At 39.1% G+C, this 14,994-nt stretch overlaps 1 protein-coding gene across 1 annotated transcript; it reads right to left on the reverse strand.

Moving 5' to 3' along the window:
* Positions 1–3,959: 3,959 nt before the first annotated feature.
* Positions 3,960–8,617, reverse strand: PABPC4L (poly(A) binding protein cytoplasmic 4 like). The gene has a single exon (XM_080672541.1). It carries the CDS (start codon positions 7,778–7,780, stop codon positions 6,668–6,670), a length of 1,113 nt encoding a protein of 370 aa, XP_080528667.1. The 5' UTR covers positions 7,781–8,617; the 3' UTR covers positions 3,960–6,667.
* Between the last annotated feature and the right edge of the window lie 6,377 nt (positions 8,618–14,994).

Genomic DNA, 14,994 nt, shown 5'->3' on the forward strand with positions numbered 1-14,994 from the left:
AAGAATTTAACTCAGGGAATTGGTGCTTCGGAAATCATCGGAAAGCTGGGGGAGAGGGTATTAGGCTGGGCCCCCAAGAAAGACAACCTGGCCAGCGGGAGGACCTACCCCCTCAGCCACAACTGAATTCTAGGACACTCTGGCACAGCTGTGACCCAGGGATATGGAAACTGCTATACCTGCAGTGCCCTCTACCTCCCACAAAACAGGTCGCTGGACACTGTCTCTGCCACATCTGCCTGTGCACAGCCTGGATTCTGTTGCAGAAAACCTCCACATTTCTGCAAACATGATCACCAGCAGCAAACAGCCCAAACTGCGGGAAGATGCCTCTACCCCACTTCTGCCTTCAAAATATTGTGCAAGAACATCCAATCGGCAGAAATGAATTCATATCCAGAAACCTAGCTGCAAAGGGGTTTGGGCAATTTCAGGCTTTTGTCTAGGAGTGAGATCTTGTCAATGTACCCCATGTGTCTGGTACTGATAAAAATGGTGCCTGGCTGGTGGGGCTCAGTGGTTGAGCATCGATCTATGAACCAGAAGGTCACGATTTGATTCCTAGTCAGGTTTCGGGCTCGATCTTCAGTAGGGGGGTGCAGGAGGCAGCTAATCAATGATTCTTTTTCATCACTGATGTTTCTATCTATCTCTCCCTCTCCCTTCCTCTGAAATAAATAAATATATATATTTTTAAATGGGGTCATGCTGTTTGTATGTGTTATAATGAGTTTTTCACTTCATAGATCACTAATGTCTTTCCTGTTAAAACCATACTTATAGAACATTATTTATTTATTTATTTATCATTCATTTTAATTGATCTCAGAGAGAAGAAGGGAGAGAGAAAAACATTGTTCCATTGTTTCCCGCATTCACTGGACTGGGTATTAAATCTGCAACCTGGGCATGTGCCCTGACTGGCAATTGATCCACTGCTTTCTGGTGTATGGGACAATGCTATGCTGGTACTCTGACCCCAAATTCCAGCATCCAGAACTGTGAGAAAAATACATTTCTTTGTTTAAGCCACACAAATTTATGATATTTTGTTATGGCTGTCTGAGCTCACTAATCCTATATTATAAAAGGCTAATATGCAAATTGTCCCCTTGGGAGTTCAACTGGGAGACCAGGAGTTTGATCGCTTGCTATGACATGTGCTTACCACCAGGGGGCGGCGCGGACCATGGTGGGCAACCAGCAGTGGCTGTGGGGTATTGAGGGAGCGAGGGAAGGAGGCGGGGAGGCCAAGATGCGGGGAACCACATGGTGGCACTGTGTGGGCGGTGAGGGAAGGATGAGGGAGGTAGGGAACCTGGTCAGCCCTGATCGCAGGCCAGGTCAAGGGACCCTACCTGTGCACAAATTTTGTGCACCAGGCCTCTAGTGTGTGTGTATATGAACTCAAATGGGCTAAGTATTTGGCAAAACTTCAAACTGGGGATATATGTAATATTTAAGGTGATGTAAATATAAATGGTTAACAAAATCTGATTCAATATCATTGTATAGACTGCCAATATATCTGAGAAGCTAAGCATTTTCTCTATTATGGCAAAGAATGCCACTAAGAGGATCATTTTTCTTCCCTTGCTTGATGTATCCAACTGTTTCATTCAGGGGAACTTCAATGCAGTTGAGCATTCTGTGAACTCTAAGGTAAGACATGAGCATGAGACAAAACCAACCCACAACTATAAATATTTCCTCTCAGCAAACTTGCAAATAATCTGATCTTAACAAATTCAAATCCTAGTGTGTTTTACTCATACTTTCCTAAAAAATATGCATGTTACATGGTTAAAATATGTGAAAGTTATAACACATTTGTGTAGAACAGAAAATACATATTAAAAGGCTTTGGGTAAAACCAGTTTTGTTAATTCTTATAATTTAAATGTATTAAATGATATAATAACAAATGCTTTTGTAAAGAAAATGAACACCCATTAATTTATCTTTATGGGTTGTTTTTTTTTTTGTTTTTTTTTTTTTTTTTAATATATTGAGGCCATTTTGTAAGCATTTAACGTTTTACTATATGTGGATTTATTTGAAACCTTCTTGACCATTTGTAATCTGTTCATAATTTTTGGTGGAATCTCATTTGGGTAATGAAATTGAATCTAAGCTTTTCAGGTATAATTTTCTGGAAATGCCTAATTTAGAACTAATAGTGTATAATTATGTAAAAATACAAGTCCCATTACCAAACAAAAATAAATTGAATTTTATATAAAATACTAGTGGCCCGGTGCACGAAATTTGTGCACGGGGGGTGGGGTGGTGGTGTCCCTCAGCCTGGCCTACACCCTCTCCAATCTGGGACCCCTCGGGGGATGCCCGACTACCGGTTTAGGCCCGATCCCACAGGATCGCAATCCGGGACTGCTGGCTCCTAACTGCTCACCTGCCTGCCTGCCTGATCTCCCCTAACCACTCTGCCTGCCGGCCTTCTCACCTCCAACAGCTACCCCTTGCCAGCCTGATCGCTCCCAACTTCCCACCCCCTGCTGGCCTGCTCACTCCCAACTGCCCCCTCACTGGCCTGATCGTCCCCAACTGCCCCCCCTGCCAGATTGCCCCCAACTGCCCCCCACTGCCAGCCTGCTTGCCCCCAACTGCCCTCCCCTCCTGGCCTGGTCACCCCTAACTGCCTCTGCCTCAGCCCCACCACCATGGCTTTGTTCGGAAGGTCTCCCAGAAGGTCTCCTGGAAGGTCTCCCAGTCTAATTAGCATTTTACCCGTTTACTTACCCTTGTATAGATATTGCATAATTTATTGCCTACAATTTGTATGACTTGAGATAGAAGGAAATCACCAGGTTGACTCAGGGGTTGAAAATTATTTATCGAGAGGAAATATAATTTTAAAATCTATCTGTAAGTAAAAGTTAAAGAACATATTAAATACTAAAAAAAATTATATAATAAAAAATGAAAAAAATCCAGAATTTAATGGATGCATATTTTAACATTCATTTCTACTCATTTCTTCCTATCAGAAGCCCATTCTGCATCGAAGTTGGAAAGTTGACTCCTTACTCAACTTTAGTGGCAGAGCTTGTTTAACCTGTATACCAAAAATGAACAATGAAAACTGAGGGGGAAGGTTTTTAAATAATTTCTAGGAAATTTATGCCTGAATGTGGCTGTGTCTCAGTATAAGGACGAATTCCTGTAGCCATCTTGCCATCTGCCTAAGGACAAAGCTAAGATATGGAGGGGGAAGAGCCAAGAGACTCCACGAGAAATGGCAGTGAAGTTCTGATACATTATGCCTTAAGATAAAAGTCTGAATATTTTGTTAGGTAAAATGTCCTTTTCTAGTGTAAGTTGGGAATTTCCGTTACTTGAAACCAAAGATATCCTGAGTGTATTTAATTTGCTCTACCTTTTAAACTTTAGTTTTAAAATACTCTCTTTTCAAACTATTGTTTTTTATCTACTTTTTAAAAATTACATTAGAAATCATATTTTCCAACTATAACACAGTAAGCTAATTCTAAATTCTTAACAATTTTACTTCAACAATTCAATTCAGAAGTCTTTAAAATATAAATTGAAAACTTGATCTATATTAGTGATTCTTCTCAATCATAGTTCTATAATTATGAGTAACGTAGAAAAGAAATGCCAGTTTATATGAGAGTTGGTCTTTAAAACATGCAATATGTGTAACTTTATTTAAAAGGGTAGGGGTGAGCTAGAAGGGGACAATGGGGGAAAAGGGGGACATTTGTAACACTTTCAACAATATAAATTTAAATAAAAACAGGCATTGACTAAAAATGATTCATTTATGTAGATTCCTTTAAATGAACTGTACGTTAATAACCATTGTCTTTATAATAAAAAAATGCAAGTTCTTTTCAGAAAGAAAAGTGGTCTTTGAAAAATTATAAACCTTAAAAATTCAATAAATGGAAATAATTTTCAGACATGTCTTTACCACTGAAATATTAGACTTTATTTGATCTTTTCAACATGGACTTACAAAAATATTAACAACACAAAAATACCAATTCTAAGCCACTTTAAATAAAGTTTACTTTTAGCAACAATAAATTTCCATTGAAAAATAAAATGTTAAAAGGCACATTTATTGAATTGGCTGTACATGCAAACAGGCATCTACACAACAAACTTGGCAACGTGTGCAGAGGGAGGCAAGAGTAGAAGCAGTAGCTCAAGGCATCTCTATGTAAATTAGCTTTTACTAGAATGCTTATCAGAAAAGTGAAGACTCTTCTTATTTAATCAAGGCACTAACACATACAAGATTACATTTTCTTGAAAGAATGAACCTCTACTATCAACTAGGATAACTTGATATTATCACACACAATTTAGAATGAGCAAAATTTAAATCCATCAAGAAATTCCACAGGATTATATATTTTTGTAAGCTGACTTAATTATTTCCTATGGTAAATAATTAAAAATAAGCAAGTTCTACTACATGGAAGATTACTGTGCCATGAAATTATGGTTATAATTCATCTAGACATCTTATATTACATCCTATTAACTCCTTGTGCACATAAGAGAAAACACAGTCCCCTGATATTATTTTGGTAATCCATATACAAGCCTTATAAAATATTGTTCAAATATTTGAACATTTTGATAGACGGGATTGTCTAGAAAGAGATGTCAAGGCTTGACACACCCACTACACTTCCCATTCTGTTGCCTGGTACCCTTTCTTAAAAACTCTGTTTTTGAGGTAAATACTTCTCAACACAGTGATTCAGAGATACAATGAATTAGAGCTGGCATATGAGTTTTACATAGATTCTTACAATAGATCAGTATTTACTGAAACATATTAGTAGATATTGAAAAGCAAGACATTTTTAAAAGATTTACTATCATTTGTAGATAAGATACTCTATATATTTATTTTGTAATACTAATATATATAACAGAAGATTTGACTATATGGTTACAGGAAATAACTAAGCAGATTAAAAAATAGAACAGCAACAAGAACAATAAAACTATTTTCTAGACACCTTTGGTATGAGTAAGTCAGAATTTTAAAAGTAATTATTTATGTGTAAATAAATAACTCTTGCCTCTATTTTCAAAATGGATTTCAAACAACAAGTAGTAATAATCAATATAATAAAGCCCTTTTACACTTGATCTTAGCCCAAAGGCCAAGAAGTGACTAAAGCCCTTTTTTTAAGTCCTCACTCAAGGGTATGTATTTCTTAACTGATTTTGAGAGAGAGAGAGAAATCGATATGAGAGACACATTGATCAGTTGCCTTCCGTACACTCCCAGAACGGGGATTGAACCAGAAACCTAGAGGTATGTGCCTCAATGGGAACAGAACCTGCAACCTTTCTTTTGGTATATGGGATGATGCTCCAACCAACTGAGACACTGGCCAGGGATTTTTCTTTAATAGCCCTTTAAAAAGGATAACAAGGAGCTAAGTGATATAGATGAAAGGTGGGAGAGAAGGAAAGGTCTGGCAATTGAACTAAAATAAAAATTATGCTAGACAACAGGCTGAGATATACTTTCAATTTATCAGAAAATCAATTAGTGAGTTTCTGATCAATCAAGGCTAAAAGTGAACCTGAATGGGTTACATAGCTCTCATGGTCTTATAAAGGGAGACAAGAGTTCATAAGAATAAAGCAACTTTAACTTTTCTCAACCCTGAGACAATGTCACTACATGAAACCATAGAAAACAGACACTAAAGCATAGTTAAGTATAATTTCTATGTTCTATATATATATATGTATATATGACTTTTATAATATAGGGTATCTGATAAACACTGAAGGCATAATATTAAGCTACATAGGTATGAAGAGAATTAAGACTAGGCCAGATTTTTGTCACCTACATTGATACAGCTTTATAAATTAAGGAATGTTGGAGTTAAGGTTTTACTATTCAAGTCACAATTTTGATAGCTAGCAAGCAACTGAGTTAGTCAACCAATGAAAAGAATAGCAGTATATACTATAAAGCAGTTTTGTAAGCAACACTAAAATCTTCCATCATTAATTTCAGCTATCAGAAAAGAAAACATGCCAGGATATAAATTTAAAAGAAGTTCAGCTCTTACTAGTACTTTAAACATTAATTCAAAATGAAATTAGATATTGAATTTGTACTAGTAATTTTTAAAATTTTGGTTTCTTAAAAAAAACAAACAAACAAACAAAAAAACACCTTAAATGAGAAATCAGAATATTTCTTTGTAAAGTAAATTACTTTGCCATCCTTAGGTAAAATAACTATTTTGAGCATATTTCTTAGAATAAATTAAAGCTAATGGTTTTATTAAAATAAGAAAAAATATGCAATATACTCAATTACCTCACTTCAGTTGGTTCAAAATGTAAAATAAAAATTATCTAATTATATCCATTGCTCTGAATACATCAAAATCAGAAAAAAATACAATAATGTCATGAAAAGGTATGCCTCTGTAAAATGAAGCAACCTTCTAAGATTCATTTATTTTTCTGCAAAAAAACAAAACAAAACTTTGTAGACAGAACCTTTCACCACATAATTTACTAAACTAAGCTGCCATCACGTGGGAATTAAACTTGACTGAGGACAATTCATAGATCACCATCATCCCCCCACCTGCTGCATTCACTGGCAGGTGGAACAAATCTTTCTCTCCTAGGCTCTCTGGGCCAGGGCGATGTTAATTGGCTTGGAGCCCAACATGCGGCCATTCATCTCAGCCATTGCTCTAGCAGCCTCCTCTGGAGAGGAGAAGCAGATCAAGCCAAACCCTCTGCTTCGTCCTTCTTCCTGCATTACCTTAACTCTGATAACTGATCCAAAAGAAGAAAATTCTTTCCGTAGTTTTTCTTCATCAATGGTCTCATCGAGGTTCTTAACATAGAGCTTCAACCCCCTGAACCGCCAAAATCTTTGCTGTTTCCGCTGCTCAAATAATTGCTTTAACTCAGCTTGTCGCTCTGCTTTCTTTTGTGCCCGGCCCACAAATACCTGCTGTCCGAATAATTCCCTCCCATTCACTATGTCAACAGCCCTTTTGGCAGCCTCATGGGTATCAAAACTCACAAAGCCAAAGCCTTTGGATTTCCCACTGGAATCTGTCATCACCTTAACACTCACGATTTTGCCATAATGGCTGAAAAATTCCTTCAGTTTCTCATCATTCATCTCATCTCCAAAGTTCTTGATGTAAATATTGGTGAATTCATTGGCTTTATTTTGGAGCTCAGCTTCCCGATCTTTGCGGTTTTTAAATGGGCCAACGAAGAGCCTAGAGTCCTTAAGCAGCATCCCGTTCATCTCCTCAATGGCCCTGTCTGCCGCAGCCTGGTTCTGAAAGTGCACAAATGCATAGCCCATGGAACCCTGATCATCACACATCACCTTAGAGGACAGGATCTTCCCAAAAACTGAAAAATGTTCATAAAGCGTTTTGTTATCAATGGATTTGTCCAGATTCTTGATGAACACGTTCCCGATTCCAGATTTCCTTAAGTAGGCGTCACGTTGAGACCACATGAGCCTGATGGGTTTGCCTTGTATCACGTCGAAGTTCATGGTGTCCAGGGCCTTCTGGGCATCAGCCACATGCAGGAAGTTCACATATGCATAGCCCAGGGAGCAGCGGGTGGCCAGGTCCCTGCAGATGCGGATGGACAGCACAGTTCCCACGGTGCTGAACTTCATGAACAGCATGTTCTCGGTGACATCTGGAGGGAGGTCACCCACATAGAGGGAGGCCTGGCGGTACTTGGCGTCTACATCCATGTTGCCGGACCCTGATGGAGAGCGCTGGTCCCTAGGAGCTCTCACAGAGATTCCTGCAGGAGGGTGGCTAGGCTACAGCTGGGCTGGGCTCACGTGTGGTGGCCTCTGGATTGCCACTTAGAGCTGGAGAGATGGGGTTCAGGGACAGCTTTCCTGATGGGGCTAAGGCAGCAGGCTCATCAAAAGGCCCCCGGCAACCTACCAGGCCGCTTTGTGGAAAGCTGCGACAGAACTTTGAAATCTCTGAGAAGGCTGGCAGGAGAGATGTTCCTTCCCAGCCAATGTGCGCAAAAGCTTCAGGTGGCGGGCTGGCCCTCCCTTAGTTCCTGCGTTCTGCACAGACACTCCAGTGGCTGGTTTCCGAATAAAAATAGGCCTCGCTCAGGCTGGTTTAGAGTTACAGCCGCGGGGAGAGGAGCTCCACAAGTGGCCTAGGAGGCCGCAGTCCGGACGCGCGGCGCGGGGCCAGGCCAGAGCCCAAGCCGCCGGGACCAGGTTCTGCAGGCGCCGCGGCCGCGCTGCGGCAGGGAATACGCGGGCCGGCAGTCTCGGATCCGCAGACCCCGCGCGGCCCCCCCGCAAGGGCGGATGGGGAGTGGGTAGGCGGACAGAACGCCTGACGCAGGGACAGACGCGGCCCTGCAGGCAGCGGAAAAGGGTCGGGGGGCTCACCCGTGTGCGGCCGGCGGGGCGGGCGGGAAACCCGGAACTCGCGCGCTGAACTTCCCGCGCACTCGCTGCCAAAGGGGGTGTTTTCTTTTTTAATATATTTTGCGAGTGTTTTTCTTCTTGCCCGCCCTCTCACTCATTTCCCACCCCCATCAGACAGGCTGAGAAGCAGGAGGCGGTGACATGGGTGGAGAGAGGCAGCCAGAGGAGGGGCCCTCATCACCCACCCGCCCGCCCGCAGGGCTGGCTGCGCAGGGTCTGACTGCAGAGCTTTTCCAAACGTGGAGCAGGGCCTGTCACTTACAAGCTGAAAACCCTCCAATGGCTTCCTTCCTTTACGGGCTAATTCCAACATTTGCACCTTGTTCTACAAAATTCTGCAGGGTTGCTGTCAGGTTCCAGCCTCAACTGCTGCTGGGTTCCCCCTACTGAACTCCATGACACATTCACCTTTTTTTTTTTTTCTTTTTTCCATAGCCAATGCAGCAAAAATGTGTTCCTCTGAAATCATTTGGATCCTTTTCCCAAATATCAGTTTTCCCTAAACAACTTCTGAAAGTTTAGGCTTCCCTCTTAGAAACATATACCACCGTAGCGTTTGCCTAATTACAATCTAGTCTATTGTACCTTCTGTGACAGTAGGGACCATGCTCATTTTATTTCCAGGCCTAACCAGGGACTTTTAGCAATGGGATGCTCAACATTTATTGAATGAATGGACTATGTGAAATAGATGAGGTGTTTAATCTGAGGCTGGTTTCCATGCCCAGAGGCATGGAGATAGTGTGCCTCATCTCAGAGAGTATTATAAGGGTTAAATGAGTTAATAGATTTGGAAATGTTTAACACAATATATGGGACATAGTAACATTGGTTTCCTTTCCTTTAGCATTAAATAACTTCCTTAACATCATTCACACAAAACCTTAAATTTTTAATGATAATGCATCTTTAAAAATGTTACCTGCAAAACTGAATTGGGCGGATTGGTTTATATAAGGCTAATTTAGTGTTTTTCAATTTTCATTCAACATTGGAATTATCTGGGAATCTTGTTTGAAAACAGATTCTCATTCAGTATATTGGAAAGTCTACATTTCTAAAAAGCTCCTGAGAACAAATTCTCTTGTTCTCTGAACTACCCTGAGTATCAAGACCTAAAAGCTAAATGAGTGAGCCCTTCACAGTGGCATCTTTTCTAATGTAAGGCTAAAAAAAAAAATAAATATTTCTCTTTGAGAAGATAAGGATACTCTAGCAAAATTCATTCTTAGTAATACACCAAACAAAACCCCACTAAGCATGCATAATTTTCACTATAAAATCCAAATTGCTTTCAACCTATCTAAAATGGAATAATGGGTCTATGATTCTTCCCAAATTAATCATAATTGTTTCATGTTTGTGAAAATTATTCTGATATCTGTTGCTTTGTAGGATCATTTGTTCAAATAAATAAATTGATTAATCTTTTCTTCAACCATGTCTTCTGGGCTACAATTTTTAAAATGAAGAAGGACCACTGACATGATGCATATTAGCAACATTCCAACACATACTTTAAAAATTCAGACACTATTTGGCATTATTTAAAATACATAAAAGTAATCACCATAATATTATATATGATTTAAAAAACAAAATAAAGTTCCTAAGTGTATATTTCCTGAGAACTTTACCTCAAGACTTGATTTCTAAGAAAAATGCCTAAGAGCACAGTTCTTTGCACAATACTTCAGCCATAGCCAGTTACAAACATATTTAAAGAACTCTTAGTCTTTTCATTTTACTTTAGTGTGATGTTCACTCAACATTTTGTGAAAAGTGAGTTTCCAAATTCAGAATTTAGTCCTATATTCTGTCTCTAATCAATGTATGTGCAGCAGGTATAAACCTGGATTTGTTAAACGACCACCACTCATGCTATGCTCCTCTTTACTCAGTATACTGTCTTTGTTTTTATATTTTAACAATGTAAGCATTTTTAAACATCCATGATTCTTCCCTCTCTTTAAATCTCTAAATCTCATCTTTTTGTCATTTGTATTCATTCAATAATTTCTTAATGTGGGATATCTTTTACATTTGCCTTTCCCCCCATTCTCATGCCACTGCCTTGGCCTCATTTCCTTGTGTATTACCACATGAGTTTTATTTATTCATTTTCTTTATCTACATGCCAGACCCTCTTGCATGTTGCTACCTGAGTAATTTTACTAACATTTCTTTCATAGTATTTGATTTAAAAATAACAAATGACTTCCAAATTTTTGCAAAATCAATCCTATCCTAACTATATATATCTTCTGTCAAACTAATCTGTCATTTGTTCTAAGTGTACATGCAATTATTTCTTTTTAAAAATATCATTTCCCTGATTATCAAATTCTATCACCCTTCAGCTCCATTTTCTCCAATATTTATTTTCTCTCTCAGTAATTCTGACATACTAACTTTTCCTTTTCTGAAACTATTTAACATATTCCTATGTACAGGTATTCCCTAACTTTTCAAAAGTTCACTTTATGCCACTTAGCTCTTGGGAAAGACCTACATTAGTACTCGTTTTCATTAACCCAAAGAAATCCCGAGAGGATATTTGCTTTTATGGAATAAAAGGCAAAAAGTGGAAATAGCCATTAGCTTTGATTTGCAGTGAGATGTTACCAGGGCAGCACCACACTCTTTCCACAGGAACTATACTCAGCATCTCAGCATCAAGCCCCACAGCTCTGGACTGTGTGTGTGAGCATCTGTGCTCTATTTCGACTTATTTTGTGCATCATTCACTTGCAAGATTTGTCCTAAAGTAATTGCTCTTCACTTTATGCAATTTTGGCTTTTACCAATGGGGAAGCCTGTAGCTAATTTTGTGTTGAGTTCAAGGCTTTGATAATCCTTAACTTAAACTGTTGTAGCTATGTATATTGCTGACTTGCATGTCTTCTTAATTCTCAAAGTATTCAAAAACATTTCAATTTAATCGCCAATATTTTGCCTCCTAACAAATCCACTGTATTATTGTGCCCAAATCTCTTCAACCTCACCACAAGTGAAGAACAGAAGCAGTGAAAGTCTCAGAGAATCCCTTTCTTGGAGAGCATTCTTTATTGATGTGCCATTCAAAAGAGAGTCCTCTTTGCCCTAAACTTGATGAAGAGAGAGGAATTGAGGACTACCATCTTACTTTTCATACCAAGGAAGACCTAGCATCTTCTATAGAGAGGTTCATCTCATTACTAGTCATTCAGACAGGGGTGATTTTCTGACACCCACTATGGGGAAATGTTTTCTACTTCAAACAGAAATTTTTCAAAGGGCTAAAAATAAAAACTAAGACAAAATGACCCTTAAACTTAGGTGTTGAGTATATGTAGATGTTCACTGAATTATTTTATTACTTTTATATATGTTTAAATTTTCCCCAATAAAAAATGGAGGACAAACTACAGTTAGCTCTCCCTATTCATGGGTTCCAAATTTTCAGATTCGACCAACCACTTACTGATCAAAGAGATCTTTTCCTGCTCATCATTTTAGTATTTACTTGTCTACACTGCAGCCCTTAGCATTAGTTAGCCAAATACCTACTAAGAAAACAGTATCCCATGTTCCATAGGCATAACCTCAAAAGTCTTTGCATTAAGATCTATGGCAGTGGTTGGCAAACTCATTAGTCAACAGAGCCAAATATCAACAGTACAATGATTGAAATTCCTTTTGAGAGCCAAATTTTTTAAACTTAAACTTCTTCTAACACCACTTCTTCAAAATAGACTCACCCAGGCCACGGTATTTTGTGGAAGAGCCACACTCAAGGAGCCAAAGAGCCGCATGTGGCTCGCGAGCCGCGGTTTGCCAACCACTGATCTATGGCAGTCAGTGCAGTAGAGAAAGTAGTACAAGACTGACAGGGTTACTGGGAATTGATCTTTTAGGTAACACTGACTTCTCCTTCTCATTCTCCTGAACCTTCATGTATCTCTCTGAAGGGGAGTCTTATTAACTAATGCAGCAAACTGTTACCAGCATAGAGTGGGTTATTACCTCCACCTTGTCCTATATCAGGTCCATTTCTATAATTGGGTAAAAATGTCTTATGTTTCAACAACTTTTCTACCTTTTCCTGCTCCTGGTTGCAAGAAATACCACGAAAGGTCTTCTAGAGATAGATATAAAGTTCCTATCCTGCATTTAGCTAATTTCTGTCTTCAGACCAACATCTTCTCTTCAGGTAACAATTGCTGAGATCTGACCTTGGTGTGTAATTGCATTTTCTGATGCTTGCTATTATGCCAAGCTGTCAGAACAACTAGTCAATTAGGGTTTAGGAACTATCTTTCTGTTTAGCTACTTGCTATGTGATAGCCTCTCTAACAATCCCATTACCAAATATATAACTATTTTTATCGGTCACTCTTCCAACACACACACACACACACACACACACACACACACACACACACACACTATCACCCACACCATCATCTCTAAAATAAATTCAATTAAGGCAAAATTTGTATCTCATTTAGTCACCGCCATATTCACAGTGCCTAGAATAAGAATTACCATACAGTAGTTTCCAAAAGTATATGTTAGGGTGTGGAAGACAATTATTGAAAGATATCTCACATTTCTGCACATCTTATAAATAAAGCCACTCAATGCCTTTGTTCAGGATTATGGTTTAAATTAGGGGTGCGGAATGTCCAGCCTGAGGGCTCTATAAGGCTTACAAAATCATTTGGTCTGGCCCTGTCAAAGCATTAGGGTTGAGTTAAATGTTTGACGAAATATAGACACTAATTTTTAATTTGAAAATTTTTTATGGCCCATAAGGGAAGTTCTAAATATCCAAATAGCCCTTGGCAGAAAGAAGGTTCCCCACCCCTGGTTTAAATGTTGTTTATATAGCAAACAGATTTGGAAGATGGAAATAACATTTCTCTCTGAAGCAAAGTGCAGGTTTTTTCGCAGCCTTGCAAGATAGAGTTGCTGTCTCTCTTTGGGGCACAGGGCAGGCATGCTTTCCTGTCCATTATAAAACATAAGCGCTGGGTTACTCTCCTCTTATGCAACCCACTATGGGTGCAGGTGTTACCTGAACATCCATTCATCACCCTGTGGTAATTTGGGCTTGGGGAACTGTCACAAAAGTGCTAATATTCTATATGTTGTGAATAATAAAGTCTTCGTTTATAACCCAGGAGCACTATTTTGCCATAAAACAGTCGCAAGCTAACAACATAGCTTGAAAGTTAGATAAACTGTGAGAGTCTTCATGGGCCTTGAGAGTTTTGCTGAGGAGAACGATATCCTGATACAGACACAGCTTTCTGCAACAGAACATTAAAGATCTCATAGGCAGATTAATGAGATTTGAAAGACGTTTATGGGGTTCAGTAGCAAAAACTGTTTAACAAATAATATTATCTATGGGGCAAAAATGGCTCTTCAGTTTTATTGCCTATTAATCAGGAGGAACTGGAGAGATGGTTTCAGGTTGAGAATGAGGAAATTGATACAAGGTTAGCTGCCCAAATGTGCTCTGGCCATTGTTATCTGTCCTCTGGGGCAGGCAATTTCCTCCCTAATATAGTAGTCAGCCTCATGCCCATCCCACTGAAATAACTAATACTAAGATTAAAACAGGGTTGGCAGACTATGCTGATACTTTCAGAGAACAGTTACAGATACTTGTACTTACCCTGATTGTGAAAAGAAGGAAATTCATGACCACTATAGGCATTAAAAGACAAATCAAATGATCTCTGGCTGGTTCACATGATAGATGAAGCTGGGATGGAGTGTGCAGGCTTGGTAAGGAAGAATGGCCAACAGTTGTGACATCTCTGGGCTCATCATACAGCTGCTCTGTAGTCTACCACACCAAACTTAGAATCATTTGAAGACAAGAATAAAGGCTCTCCAGAGTTTTGTTTGTTCATTTTTACTAAAAAGCAACTTTGGCCCACTTAGGGAGATTTTCCTGAGACAGAAGACCTCTCATGGGAAATTCCAGATGAGTAACTGACCAGCATTCACAATTTACTGTCTTGATTAAATTTGAGGACGGTGAGCCACTGGAGAATAAATCACAGAGTCAAAGAAATTTTTGTAATTCCCTCTACCCTTGAAAGCCCCTATATTATAGCAAGATGAAAACTTTAGCAATATTATTATGACAATAGAGCAGCAAGTGCCTCAGATTTAAGTGCATTGTGTTAAAAAAGTTACTGCTCTATGATTAAAGCTTAAGTTGGCTACGGCACATGAACACAGCAGCCCTGATAGCAAGTAGCTTGGCTGTGACCACTGGGTAAGTGTCCCCCAAAGCTGAAAGCTGAAAGAGATGGTGTCAGTCATTAGGAACACACCACCTGTTAAAGACCTTTAAGCAGGCTGAAAAAATTGGAAACTCAGTTGAGTCCCAAGCTATCATCACAAACTTGAACCTGATAATAAATGTGAAGCCTATTTTATGGAAAGAAGCAGCTTTCTTTATGTGCATCTCCTGATCCTTTTTCCACCTCTACTTCCACTTA

Source organism: Plecotus auritus, assembly GCF_963455305.1.
Source record: "Plecotus auritus genome assembly, chromosome: 6".
NCBI lineage: Eukaryota > Metazoa > Chordata > Mammalia > Chiroptera > Vespertilionidae > Plecotus > Plecotus auritus.

What these genes read in the sequence shown, in the direction of transcription:
- PABPC4L (XM_080672541.1), bottom strand. Translation starts at nt 7,780, where the DNA reads ATGGATGTAGACGCCAAGTACCGCCAGGCCTCCCTCTATGTGGGTGAC.